General features: G+C 36.5%; 1 protein-coding gene across 1 annotated transcript; it reads left to right on the top strand.

Annotated features, from left to right (window-relative positions):
- The first annotated feature begins 3754 nt into the window (after positions 1–3754).
- Positions 3755–10158, top strand: LOC129483954 (putative tripartite motif-containing protein 49B). Its single transcript, XM_055281367.2, has 6 exons — positions 3755–4165; positions 4430–4525; positions 6333–6563; positions 7276–7298; positions 8466–8563; positions 9653–10158. The coding sequence occupies exons 1-6, from the start codon at positions 3755–3757 to the stop codon at positions 10150–10152; spliced, it is 1359 nt and encodes a 452-aa protein (XP_055137342.1). The 3' UTR covers positions 10153–10158.
- The last annotated feature ends 1664 nt before the right edge of the window (positions 10159–11822 follow it).

Below are 11822 nucleotides of genomic sequence, written 5' to 3'. Positions count from 1 at the left end.
GATCACTCCTTAAAAAACCATGACTGAAATGAATCATATGTAATGTATATCCTATCAGATTAGACACACATTGCAAATATAGGTTTTCCAAAGTTGTTAACCATTCGTCTGCTTCAAATAGAATGTTTTCAAATTGCAAATTTTATTAGGAACCAATTTTTACACCACTTTCCGGGAGTAAATCAATTGACTCAAGCAAGAAAATTGCATCAAGCAAGAAAATAACCAAGAATCTCAGTCACAGGAATGCTGCTGTGTGTAGATATCTGTTTGTGGCAGGGGGTCAGGGTATTCATGCTGCAGAAGACAAGCTGGAATCGCCCTCCACACCCATTTCGACCCAACAAAGGGCTCTGGTTCCTTTCCTAAACCTGCCACTAGTCTTTCCCACCTTTCTCTGTTCCTATCCCCTCTCTAATTGCTGGATGAGGCTGTGCTGCTGCACCCGACTCTCTGGACGCTGAGCATTACATCCCCATACTCCAGGCCTTTATTCATCACCAAAACAGCATGGTACTGGTATAAAAATAGGAACATAGACCAGTGGAACAGAATAGAGAACCCAGAAATGAACCCAAATACTTATAACCAACTGATCTTCGACAAAGCAAACAAAAACATAAAGTGCGGAGAGGACACCCTATTCAACAAATGGTGCTGGGATAATTGGCAAGCCACATGTAGGAGAATGAAACTGGACTTTGTGGCATAGACAAACTTAGAGGAATGCCTGTATCTTGGATGAAACTCAATAAACAGTATAAAATGCATCTTAGTTGATTTCCACTGTGTGTCTAATCTGATAGGATTAATGTTACATATGATTCATTTCAGTCATGGTTTTTTAAGAAGTGATGATAATTTAATCAGAGGTGCAAAATTGTGATCTACATACTGCATAAACCTAATCATCTTATTCTCAACCTTTCTCAATACTCCACCCACTTAAAGAGCTGGGTGTGGTCTTCACAGATTCTTATAAAAGGACATAGAAGAGACAAGCTCAGTTTTCTCCAAAGGAGAAGGAGCGCGCTTAGAGGGAGCTGTATTTTGGTGACCTCTGAAATTCAGTACTGCGGTGAATGAGCTCCTGACCTTGAGGAACACTTAACAGAATTATTTCTCGAAGAATCATCATGGGAAACATTCAAATAATCCAGAGGTGAGTGAAACTTATATTGATAAAATTATATCTTCTTTCCTTTACAAAATAATAAATTGGAGAGTTAAAAATATCTCATTATCTTAAATCTACACAATGATGCCATTTGTAATTCATATTCTTGCTATAGATTTTATGAATTATGAGGATACTAATTGTGGTTATTTTGCATTTTCTATCATTCTTCAATATAGTTTTGAAAAAATAGAAATATCTAGTGTTTGCTGCAACAGATATGTATGCATAATGAATAAATGGAGTTGATACTTATACGTGTATGTACACATAGGTGTGTGTAAATATATGTGTAATGAGTGTATTAATATTATACAATTTAATTGAGAAAACGTTAATGAATGTTAATTAATTCATTCAGCATTTAGACATAAGTTTAAATTAGTAAGGTAATGATGAGAGACGCAAAATAGTGAAACTGAAAAAAATGAGAAAGCTCCACAAAATATCCTAGTTTGGAAATCAAAACACATTATTTGACCAAATAAATATATAACATATAATTTGATACGTGATGGTGGTTGCCATCTCTCTTGAGTCTTAGTCTTATTAAACTATGAAAAATTCCTTAAAATGACTTAGATGACCTCTGGAGAATATTTACAATTCTAAGATTTTTCATTTCTTTCACTAAAATTCAGCAGTGTTATCAAAGAAAGGAGAGTGAAGAAAAGGACTTAAAATTGCCAAAGACCATAGTTTATGTATTAGTCAGGGCTCTCCAGACAGACAGAATCATAGGATGTATATGTATACATGTAGAGATACATTCATGAGCTGTCTCAGTCAACCACAAACCACACATGGTGGTCACATAAGATTGTAATACCAGTATGTTTACTGTACCTTTTCTGTATTTAAATATGTTTACATACTAAATAATTACCACTGTGTTACAATTGCCTACAGTATACAGTACAGAACATGCTGTACAGTTTTGTAGTCTAGGAGCAATAGACTGTACTGTATATCATAGGTGTGGAGCAGGCTATACCACCTAGGTTTGTATAAGTATATTCTATCATATCAAAACAATAAAACCGCCTGGCTAGGCGCAGTGGCTCATGCCTGTAATCCCAGCACTTTTGGAGGCTATGGTGGGCAGATCACTTGAGGCCAGGAGTTCAAGTCCAGCCTGACCAACAGGGAGAAACCTCATCTCTACTGGAAAAAAAAAAAAAAAGAAAAAATTTGCCGGGTGTATTGGCATGTTCCTGTAATCCCAGGTACTCAGGAGGCTAAGGCAGGAGACTCGCTTGACCCAGGAGGCGGAGATTGCAGTGAGCCGAGATTGCACCACTGCACTCCAGCCTTGGTGACAGAGTGAGTCTCCATCTCAAAAAGTAAATAAATAAAACCTCCTTACACATTTCTCAGAACATGTATCTGTCCTCAAGCTACACATGATTCTACACGAGAGGGAATTCATCAGGATAATTCGTTTGCTTGATTATGGAGTCTGAGCAGTTCCAAATATAGGCTGTCTTTAAGCTGATGTCCTGAGGATACCGGTATCTTGACTGAGCTCAAGGCTGAAAGCCTCAGAACCAGCTTCAGGGGAAAGAAAGAGGAAATTGCCTTTTCTCTGGCCTTTTCCTTTTGTCTGAGCTACCAGCTGATTGAATGGTGCCCACGCACATTGAAGGATGATGGTCCCACTCGGCTCACCAACTCACGTGTCTCTCTCCTCTGGAAACAGCTTCACAGACTCACCCAGAAACAATGCTGCGCCAGTTCCCTATATGTTGGTTAATCCAGTCAGACTGATACCTAAAATTCACCATCACACCATAGAAATATAATTAAACCTCTTTAAGTTTAACAAAAATCCTACCGTATGTTAGTTCAGAGTTTGGGTATCCCTAGGAGAAGTTAATTTAATCCACGAGAAAATAAAAAGGCCCAATATCTTTAATTATTTTTTCTCTTCTATTCAACCTAAATTGGTTTAATTGCTGTTTTTTATTTGTTTATTTGGTTGGTTGATTGGTTTTTCTATTTTCTTTTGGTTTTGGTTTTTTATTTTACTTTAATTTTATATTATTTTAAGTCCTGAGATAAATGTGCAGGACGTGCAGGCTTGTTACACAGGTAAACATGTGCCATGGTGGTTTGCTGCCCCACTGTTGTGTCTCTCTCTAAAAATATGTCTTAAGACCCTCTAGCCATCTTCTCATATTTCTTTGGCCAAGGCAGTTTTTCCCACTCTTTCATACTCATTCAGCAGTTACATGAAAGAAGAATAGGAACAACTACAACTTATTCTAGGCCACTTAGAATCAAACCCAATTTCCAGATGCACATTGAGAAATGGGAAATTGAATAGATTAGTATTATGTTACAGACAGGAACCAGGAATAGAAGGGGTTGTGAGTCATCTAGTCAGTAATATCTACTATAAAGCCGGGAGACTCTCTGTGTGAGATTTTTACTTTTGTTACAGAAGAAATAGTTTGCTGTGCTTTAATGAACACTGTCAAGAGAAGAAACTAGAGCTATCACTTATCTCCACATGTTCAGAAGCTTTTCATCAACCCAGACACCAAAATGACATGTTGCTCTTTCTTCCTCAGAAACATGAATTCTGGAATCTCGCAAGTCTTCCAGAGGGAAGTCACCTGCCCCATCTGCATGAACTACTTCATAGACCCGGTCACCATGGGCTGTGGGCACAGCTTTTGCAGGCCCTGTTTCTACCTCAACTGGCGAGACATCCCAATTCTGACTCAGTGCTTTGAATGCATAAAGACAACACAGCAGAGAAACCTCAAAACTAACATTGATTTGAAGAAGATGGCTTCTCTTGCCAGAAAAGCCAGTCTCTGGCTATTCCTGAGCTCTGAGGAGCAAATGTGTGGCACTCACAAGGAGACAAAGAAGATGTTCTGTGAAGTGGACAAGAGCCTGCTCTGTTTGCTGTGCTCCAGCTCTCAGGAGCACCGGGATCACAGACACTGTCCCATTGAGTCGGCTGCTGAGGAACACCGGGTAAGTGATGCGTCTGAAGATTGATTTCTCTAAAGGATGCATAAAATTCCTGTGGGTCTCTTTTCTTGGAGATTGGATAAAGCCAACTCTGAGTCCCTTTAAGCAGCTCTGTTTGGGCTTTCTTAGTTTCCAACCTCCGGGCTTTGACAAACATGAAGGGAAACAAAGGAAATGCCATTTACTAGGGGCTTATTTGTCTCTCATTCTGGGCCCCTCCCTATGTCATGGTCTGCACTGGTGCTTCAATTTATGGCTCTTTTGCAGGAGAAGCTTTTACAGATAATGCAGTCTTTATGGGAAAAAGCTTGTGAAAATCACAGTAACCTGAATGTGGAAACCACCAGAACCAGACACTGGAAGGTTAGTCCTGTACTACTCTACCTTCTCCAGGAACTTATGGTGGGCAAATGGGTGACTCTTAAAATAGGAACTTGATATCAAACTGTAATGTTTCTGGGATTCAGTAAAAAAAAAAAAAAAAAAAAGTGAGAGAAAACATTGAGAAAATGTGGCCTCATTTTTATATAGAATAGTATGCCTGTTAGGTAAGATTTCTAAGAAAACCACTGATGTCACCCAAAGCATGCTGGTTTGTTTCATACAAACCTGTAGTTATACACCAATAGATCCAAGAAACTGGGCCATCTCACAGCAATCTATATGTGCTGGTTGGATAAATGCTGGGCATAAGAGTTATTTGGCGGTCATGGAATGCTCAACTGAAACTTCTGAGTGTCGGTCAGCATTAATCTGAATGCTGGTGTGCAAGTAGTATTTGGAATTGTATGGATAATTTGAGGCAGAAAAATTGACAGGACAAATCTAGGGCAACCATGAAATTAAGAATCTCAACTAATTAATGTGGAATAATACATAACATATGATGAGAAAAGTGGTGAGAAATACGGATTTGTGTCTTGAGGGAGACATATAAACATGCCAGAAATGTGGGTACTAGTATCTAAATATAAGGAGAACTCCGAGGACTTCAGAAAAATATTAAAAATAATTTTCTCTTTGTGGGTGTGTACTTTGAGTGTATGATAGCTAATATTAGTTTGTTGAAAAGTATTTCATGAGAACCTAGTCTATGTTGAATATTAAATTAGAAAATATACTAGTAAAGAAGAAAGGAAGCACCTTTGTCCTCACAAATGATACAATCCAAATGAGAGAGTCAAGTGGTCAATAAGCAAATATATGCAATACATGATGTATTTGAGTGTGGTAGGTTTTTTGTTGGAGAATAATCAAGCAGGGAAGTAGAAAAGGACAATAGAGGCCAGAAACTGGAGATTAGTGTCTGAGTTTTAAATAGGGTGGTCAGAAAAAAGACTCACTGAAAAATTCAAATTGAAACAAAGTTTTCAAGAGGAGGGGGAACACAAATGTGTGTGTGGATATATATGTGGACAACGAGTGTGTATATATAAGTATGTGTGTATATATATATGTATATGTATGTGTGTGTGTTTGTATACATATATTTTATTTATTTATATATACATATATATATATATATATATATATATATATATATTTGTAATTCTAGTTGGAGAGAACAGTATATGCAGTAATTTTGAGTTTGTGTACATTTGGAGGCCTGAGGAACCACAAAGAAGTCTATGTTTCAGATTGGGATGACTTAGAAAAAGAATGGAAGGAAATGAATTCAGAGAGACAAAGATGGCCAAATCATAAATGCAGCCTTATTAGGATAGGTTTTGCAGGGTGAAACGCATTTAGCTGGACATGTTAGTCTAAGGTCATTTTATATACAATGAGTTTAAGCAACTTGTTGCATATCTCGGAAATAGAAATATTTGTTTCCTTTCTAGTAACTATAGCTCTATACTCCAACTCTTAAGCATGAACTTTTCTTATTTTTCCATAAACATGGGCTGGAATAGAGAAATTCGAATTGTGTTTTTTTATTTCCAACTCTCTTAGAAAACACATTATCTTGAATAAATTTAATGTAATTGGTCAGATACAGCTATGTTGATCCTTATGCAGAAAGAAAGGAAAGGAACAAAATTTGTAGATTCTAAGAACTGGTAAGACTGAGGTTTAAAGTATTGGATGTTCGAGAGCCAAAAGAATCCGTGAGATTTAATAGGAGAGGAATAAGTACATTTCTCTATTGACTAACCCATTATCACTGCAGGATTATGTGAATTTAAGGCTAGAAGCAATTAGAGCCGAGTATCAGAAGATGCCTGCATTTCACCATGAAGAAGAAAAACATAATTTGGAGATGCTGAAAAAGAAGGGGAAAGATATTTTTCATCAACTTCATTTAAGTAAAGCCAAAATGGCTCATAGGAGGGAGATTTTAAGGGAAATGTATGAGGAGCTGAAGGAAATGTGCCATAAACCAGATGTGGAGCTACTTCAGGTACAAACTCACAATGTGGTTTCAGGTTTTTGAATATTCACATGTATAAGTATTTTCCTCATAGCTGAAATCCATCTCCCTATATTTATTTCCATGATGTGTTTCCAAAAACACATTCACATAACTAATGCTACTTTTTGGGAGAGTATAGCCCCACCAAGGGATTCCACCAGGCCAAAAGTCCTCCTACTTTATCCACCAGCCACAAAACTTTATGGAATGGTCAAGGTAACAGCCCCAAGAAATATTCCCAATCTAATTCAATAATAAACTTTGGGTTGTTAAACATGTATAAAAGAGTGATTCATTTACATTTAGGTTAATTTGGAAACATGGCAAAATCAGAAGTTTTAGGAATCTAGGTTCGTGTTAACATTATTTTGGGGTACACTCATTTGGGTAACAGGTTCAGCTAAAGATGACTGCGTAGGTTTTTCGTGGTTAACACAGAGCATAGACCCTCTGGACCTCTTCTCCCTTCACTTGTTTAGAGAATGTCTTCAAGACTCAGACTTTCCCAGGACGTTAATTAATGACAATACAACTGACTGGGTTTTTCATTACAGAAGAAATAGAAAATGCTTTCCAGAAGAGAAGATGGTAGGTGAATAATATCTTCAGAAACTGAGTACAAATCTCACACTGAACTTAGTGAAAGATGCATCTTGTGAAATGCACTAAATCTTTCTTCTTCTTCTTTTTTTTTTTTCAGGCTTTTGGAGACATATTACACAGGTGAGTGTGTACCTAGATTTCAGCATATGTTATTTAAGATGCCACGAATATCAAAGCAGGCTCTATTAAACTCATGGCATAAATAATTAAGATATTGATACCACTTTTTTTGCATCTACTTTCGTTCCCACACCTTAAAAGACAAAGCCACAAAGTAAATAAATGAAAATAAATGAATAAAAGAAGAGAGAACTAAAACAAACAATTTTATTCCTGATTTTTTTGGGTGGGTGGATGGTGTCTCGCTCTGTTGCCCAGGCTGGAGTGCAGTGGCGCGATCTCAGCTCACTGCAAGCTCCGCCTCCCAGGTTCACACCATTCCCCTGCCTCAGCCTCCCGAGTACCCGGGACTACAGGCGCCTGCCACCACACCCAGCTAATTTTTTTGTATTTTTAGTAGAGACGGGGTTTCACCGTGTTAGCCAGGATGGTCTCTATCTCCTGACCCCATGATCCACCCGCCTCGGCCTCCCAAAGTGCTGGGATTACAGGCGTGAACCACCGTGGCCAGCTCCGATTTTCTTTTATTACTTAAAAGCCTGCACAGGAGAAGGATAAGAGTTTTGTTTTGTGGATGGTGAGAAAGTCACCAGAGGAAGCAGGAAAGAAGAGGAGGAAGTATTTTACCAGTGAAAAAGTGTTGATGTTTGGTTTTTTATACATATATACATATCAGTTAACAGTTCTGAAAAATGGATTGAAAAAAACTGTGGAGTGTTAGAAATATAAGTCTCTAGGGAAGTTCTTTGCTAAAAGGCAGATCTCCCTGCCTAGAACAAGTTTCCAGTCTTTATCTTGAGAAGGAAGCAGTGGATGCATCAGTCTCCCCAGAACCCGGCTATTTCAGACAAAAATGTCAGAGGAGTCTGCCAAGAAGTGGAATTCAGAATTTCATTTCTAAGTATTCTCAAAGCCATAAGGCTGAGGAACCTTACACATTTGGGGCAAAAAAAAAAGAAGGATCAGATTGAATTCTGACTTAGACTTTTCCACCATGCTTTAAAATTTAGAAACTGTAAAGAATTAATTTGCAAAAGGAAGTAATAATTTTTGAATTATCAAATGTATGCTTTCAAAAGATTCTCATGAAATGTCTTTTACATACAAATAGTGATTTTTATTCATTTTATGGCTGTAGATGTTGTAACTGCAGGTTTTTCCTTGCAGGACTGAGTCCGTGCTGCTGCACATGCCCCAGCCTCTGAATCCGGAGCTCAGTACAGGGCCCATCACTGGACTGATGGACAGGCTCAACCAATTCCGAGGTAAGTCTCCACCCATAGGCAGCACTCCCACTTTATGTAAATATTATTATTGTTAAGATCATATAGGTAATATTTCATATTTTATCAAATATTTTACTTCTTTTAAGACATAAGTGAACAATATAACCATGCAACTGTTTGGTATCTGTGTCTGTATTTATAGTCAGTTTTATAGCATGAAGTTTGAAAGATAGTGAAAAAGAAATACTTTCTGGCATAATATGTACTCAATTATATAACGGGAAAAAGGAGTAGGTAGAAAATTTACAAAAGGAGCAAAGGAAATAATGCTCAGGATGGTGAATTATTTAATGGTAAATACAAAACTGTACATTTCTTTAGTATATTCATTTGAACTGCTAAGAACTGTTCTTTGCGGGAATATAGTTTTCTGGAGATTCTTGGGGGTTTTGTATTTTTTTAATGTGTATATATTATTCATATATTGCAAACATTTGAATTAATGGGTAAAGCTAAAAGGAAGAAATCATTTTGTGAATACAAGTACAATTACAAATGAAATTAACTTCAGTTTAATTGCAATATGAAGAGCTACATGTTAATTCTAAAATCCAGCTTCAGCCCAGAGCTAGCATGGAGGACCACAGAGAGTCTGGTCAAAGATTTTGCAGAGATCTGTTTTAAATTATCATTTATAACGTGCACATATGGATTTTTATCCAGATACCTAGAGCAGTTCTTGAGTAAGTGAAAATCTTCACCTTCTTTCCATAATGATAGCACTAGTTTTTAAGAATAAGAAACATTTCTAAATAATGATCTTGATAACAGCATAGCATTTAGGGCATAAAATGTGTAAATTTTACTTTGAAAATTGGATCGCAAGAAGTTGATCTCACATTTGGCTCTCAACATGTAAGTTTTCAAAAAAAATATAATATCTGTGGTTAGGGTTTTGTTTGTCTTGTATACAATATTAATCATCTCTATACTTTACTGGAAGTTACAAGCAAAACTGTCTTTATGACTTTACTTTTCCTGGTAAAGTAACTTCCTGATAGAACAATTATTTTTTTTTATTTACACATGTCTATGCATGTTTTCTTTTTCTTTTTTTTTTTTTTGCAGTGCATATTACTCTGCATCATGAAGAGGCCAACAGTCATATCTTTCTACATGAAATTTTGAGAAGCATGTGTATTGGATGTGACCATCAAGATGTACCCTATGTCACTGCAACACCTAGAAGTTTTCTTGCATGGGGTGCTCAGACTTTCACCTCCGGCAAATATTACTGGGAGGTCCATGTGGGGGACTCCTGGAATTGGGCTTTTGGTGTCTGTAACATGTATTGGAAAGAGAAGCATCAGAATGAGAAGACAGATGGAGAGGAGGGACTCTTTCCTTTTGGGTGTGTTAAGAATGAAATTCAATGCAGTCTCTTTACCACCTCCCCACTTATGCTGCAATATATCCGAAGACCTACCAGCCAAGTAGGATTATTCCTGGATTGTGAGGCTAAGACTGTGAGCTTTGTTGATGTTAATCAAAGCTCCCTAATATACACCATCCCTAATTGCTCTTTCTCACCTCCTCTCAGGCCTATCTTTTGCTGTATTCACTTCTGACCAGAGACAAATCAGAAATGTGTTTACATGCTGTGGGAACCCCCTTATCCGAGGAAGTCCTCTTCCTTGTGCCTTAACATACAGGACAAATAGGCTCTCTTTTATGTCTTGAATTGCCTTCTAATGTTATCAAAACTCATTTATTGTGTTACTATTAAATATGCTGAAAACACTAAAAGTATATGCATTGGTCCTTTATTAAATAATTTTTGAAAAATCATTATTCATGATCATGGCATACAGTATATTCTCTTTTTTTTTCTTTATTTCTGACTGTCACTGAGTGAAATAATAGATGACAGACATGTCTGAATGAAGTTAAAATCAATTGAAGACAGTCCAGATCTCTTGCTTCATGCAAAAAACATGGAGTGAAGTATCAATGATAAATGGGAAATGTTTTTCTCCCTCTTTATCTAACTATATCACACTTATCCATCATGTTTCATTGTATTAATCTGTCCTTTGAGGTAATATTATATGACCTTCTATGCTGGGCTTTATTTTGCAATTCTCAACACAGATATGATTAATCCTTCATTATTAGTGTGCTCGTCTACATTGAAATACACGAGGCGATCAGACCAATGCTGGATTAATTAAATATTGCAAAAAACGTAACTAAATATTGACTCCTACCTCAAACCATACACAGTCATTTCCAGATAGATTCAAATCCTGAAAGGAAGAGGAACCTTATACAATATTCTCATAAGTATATCTTAACCAGGGAACAAATTATTAATTAAAACAATTAGTTCATTTATATTGATAATGATGACTTCTGTGTTTCAAAAAACATTATGCAAACTAGTAGTGGAGAAAGATATTTACCCCAACATACATAAAGTAAAATGTAATGCATGTATATGATGAATACTTAAATTGTAATAAATAAAAGACAGTGAACTCAATAGAAGATTGGCTAAAATATCTGAACAGACACTTTACAGAATTGGATACATAAATAACTAGCCAAATATAAAAAAGTGTTCACTTTCATTAGTCTTACAAAAGTAAGAATTAATCCACCAGTTGTACCACAGGCCCCCATACAAAAATACCAAAATTTAAAGACACACAATAGTGTGTGTTGTCAAAGATACAGAATAAATGAAATTTATTCATGGCTGGAGAGATGTAAATGGAAATCCTTTTTGGGAAACTGACTATTGGCATTTATTATGGGCTAGATATTCTAATTCTAAAATGTAGTCAACTGATCGCCTATATATACTTCAACATACACAATATTGTTCACTGCATCAACTTTTATAGTAGCTCCAAATCAGACCCAAAATATTCTTAAACTGTAGAATAGCTAAATAAATTTGGTGTATATATGCAAAATAATCCTATAAAACAGAGAATAAATAACTCACTGAATGCAACAAAGTTGATGAATCTCAGAAACAAGATAATAAACATACACCAATTTAAACAATAAAATTGAAGTTAAGAAAAGACTCTTCCATGTATATGATATATTGGTAATTGTATGCTCTTTATGGGTTCCATAATTACATGAACACTGTGGAATTATAACTTTTAAGACCCAAAATGGCAAATAATGCATAAGGTAGTAGAATTAAAAAGAGCCCAGGCACGTTGGCACTCCCAGCACTTGGGGAGACCAAGGTGTGAGAATGGCTTGTGGCCAGGAGTTCCAG

The sequence above is a fragment of the Symphalangus syndactylus genome, chromosome 6 (genome assembly GCF_028878055.3).
Source record: "Symphalangus syndactylus isolate Jambi chromosome 6, NHGRI_mSymSyn1-v2.1_pri, whole genome shotgun sequence".
NCBI classification, from domain to species: domain Eukaryota; kingdom Metazoa; phylum Chordata; class Mammalia; order Primates; family Hylobatidae; genus Symphalangus; species Symphalangus syndactylus.
Note: the sequence above shows the minus strand (reverse complement) of the source record. Positions and strands in the feature narration are given on the sequence as shown.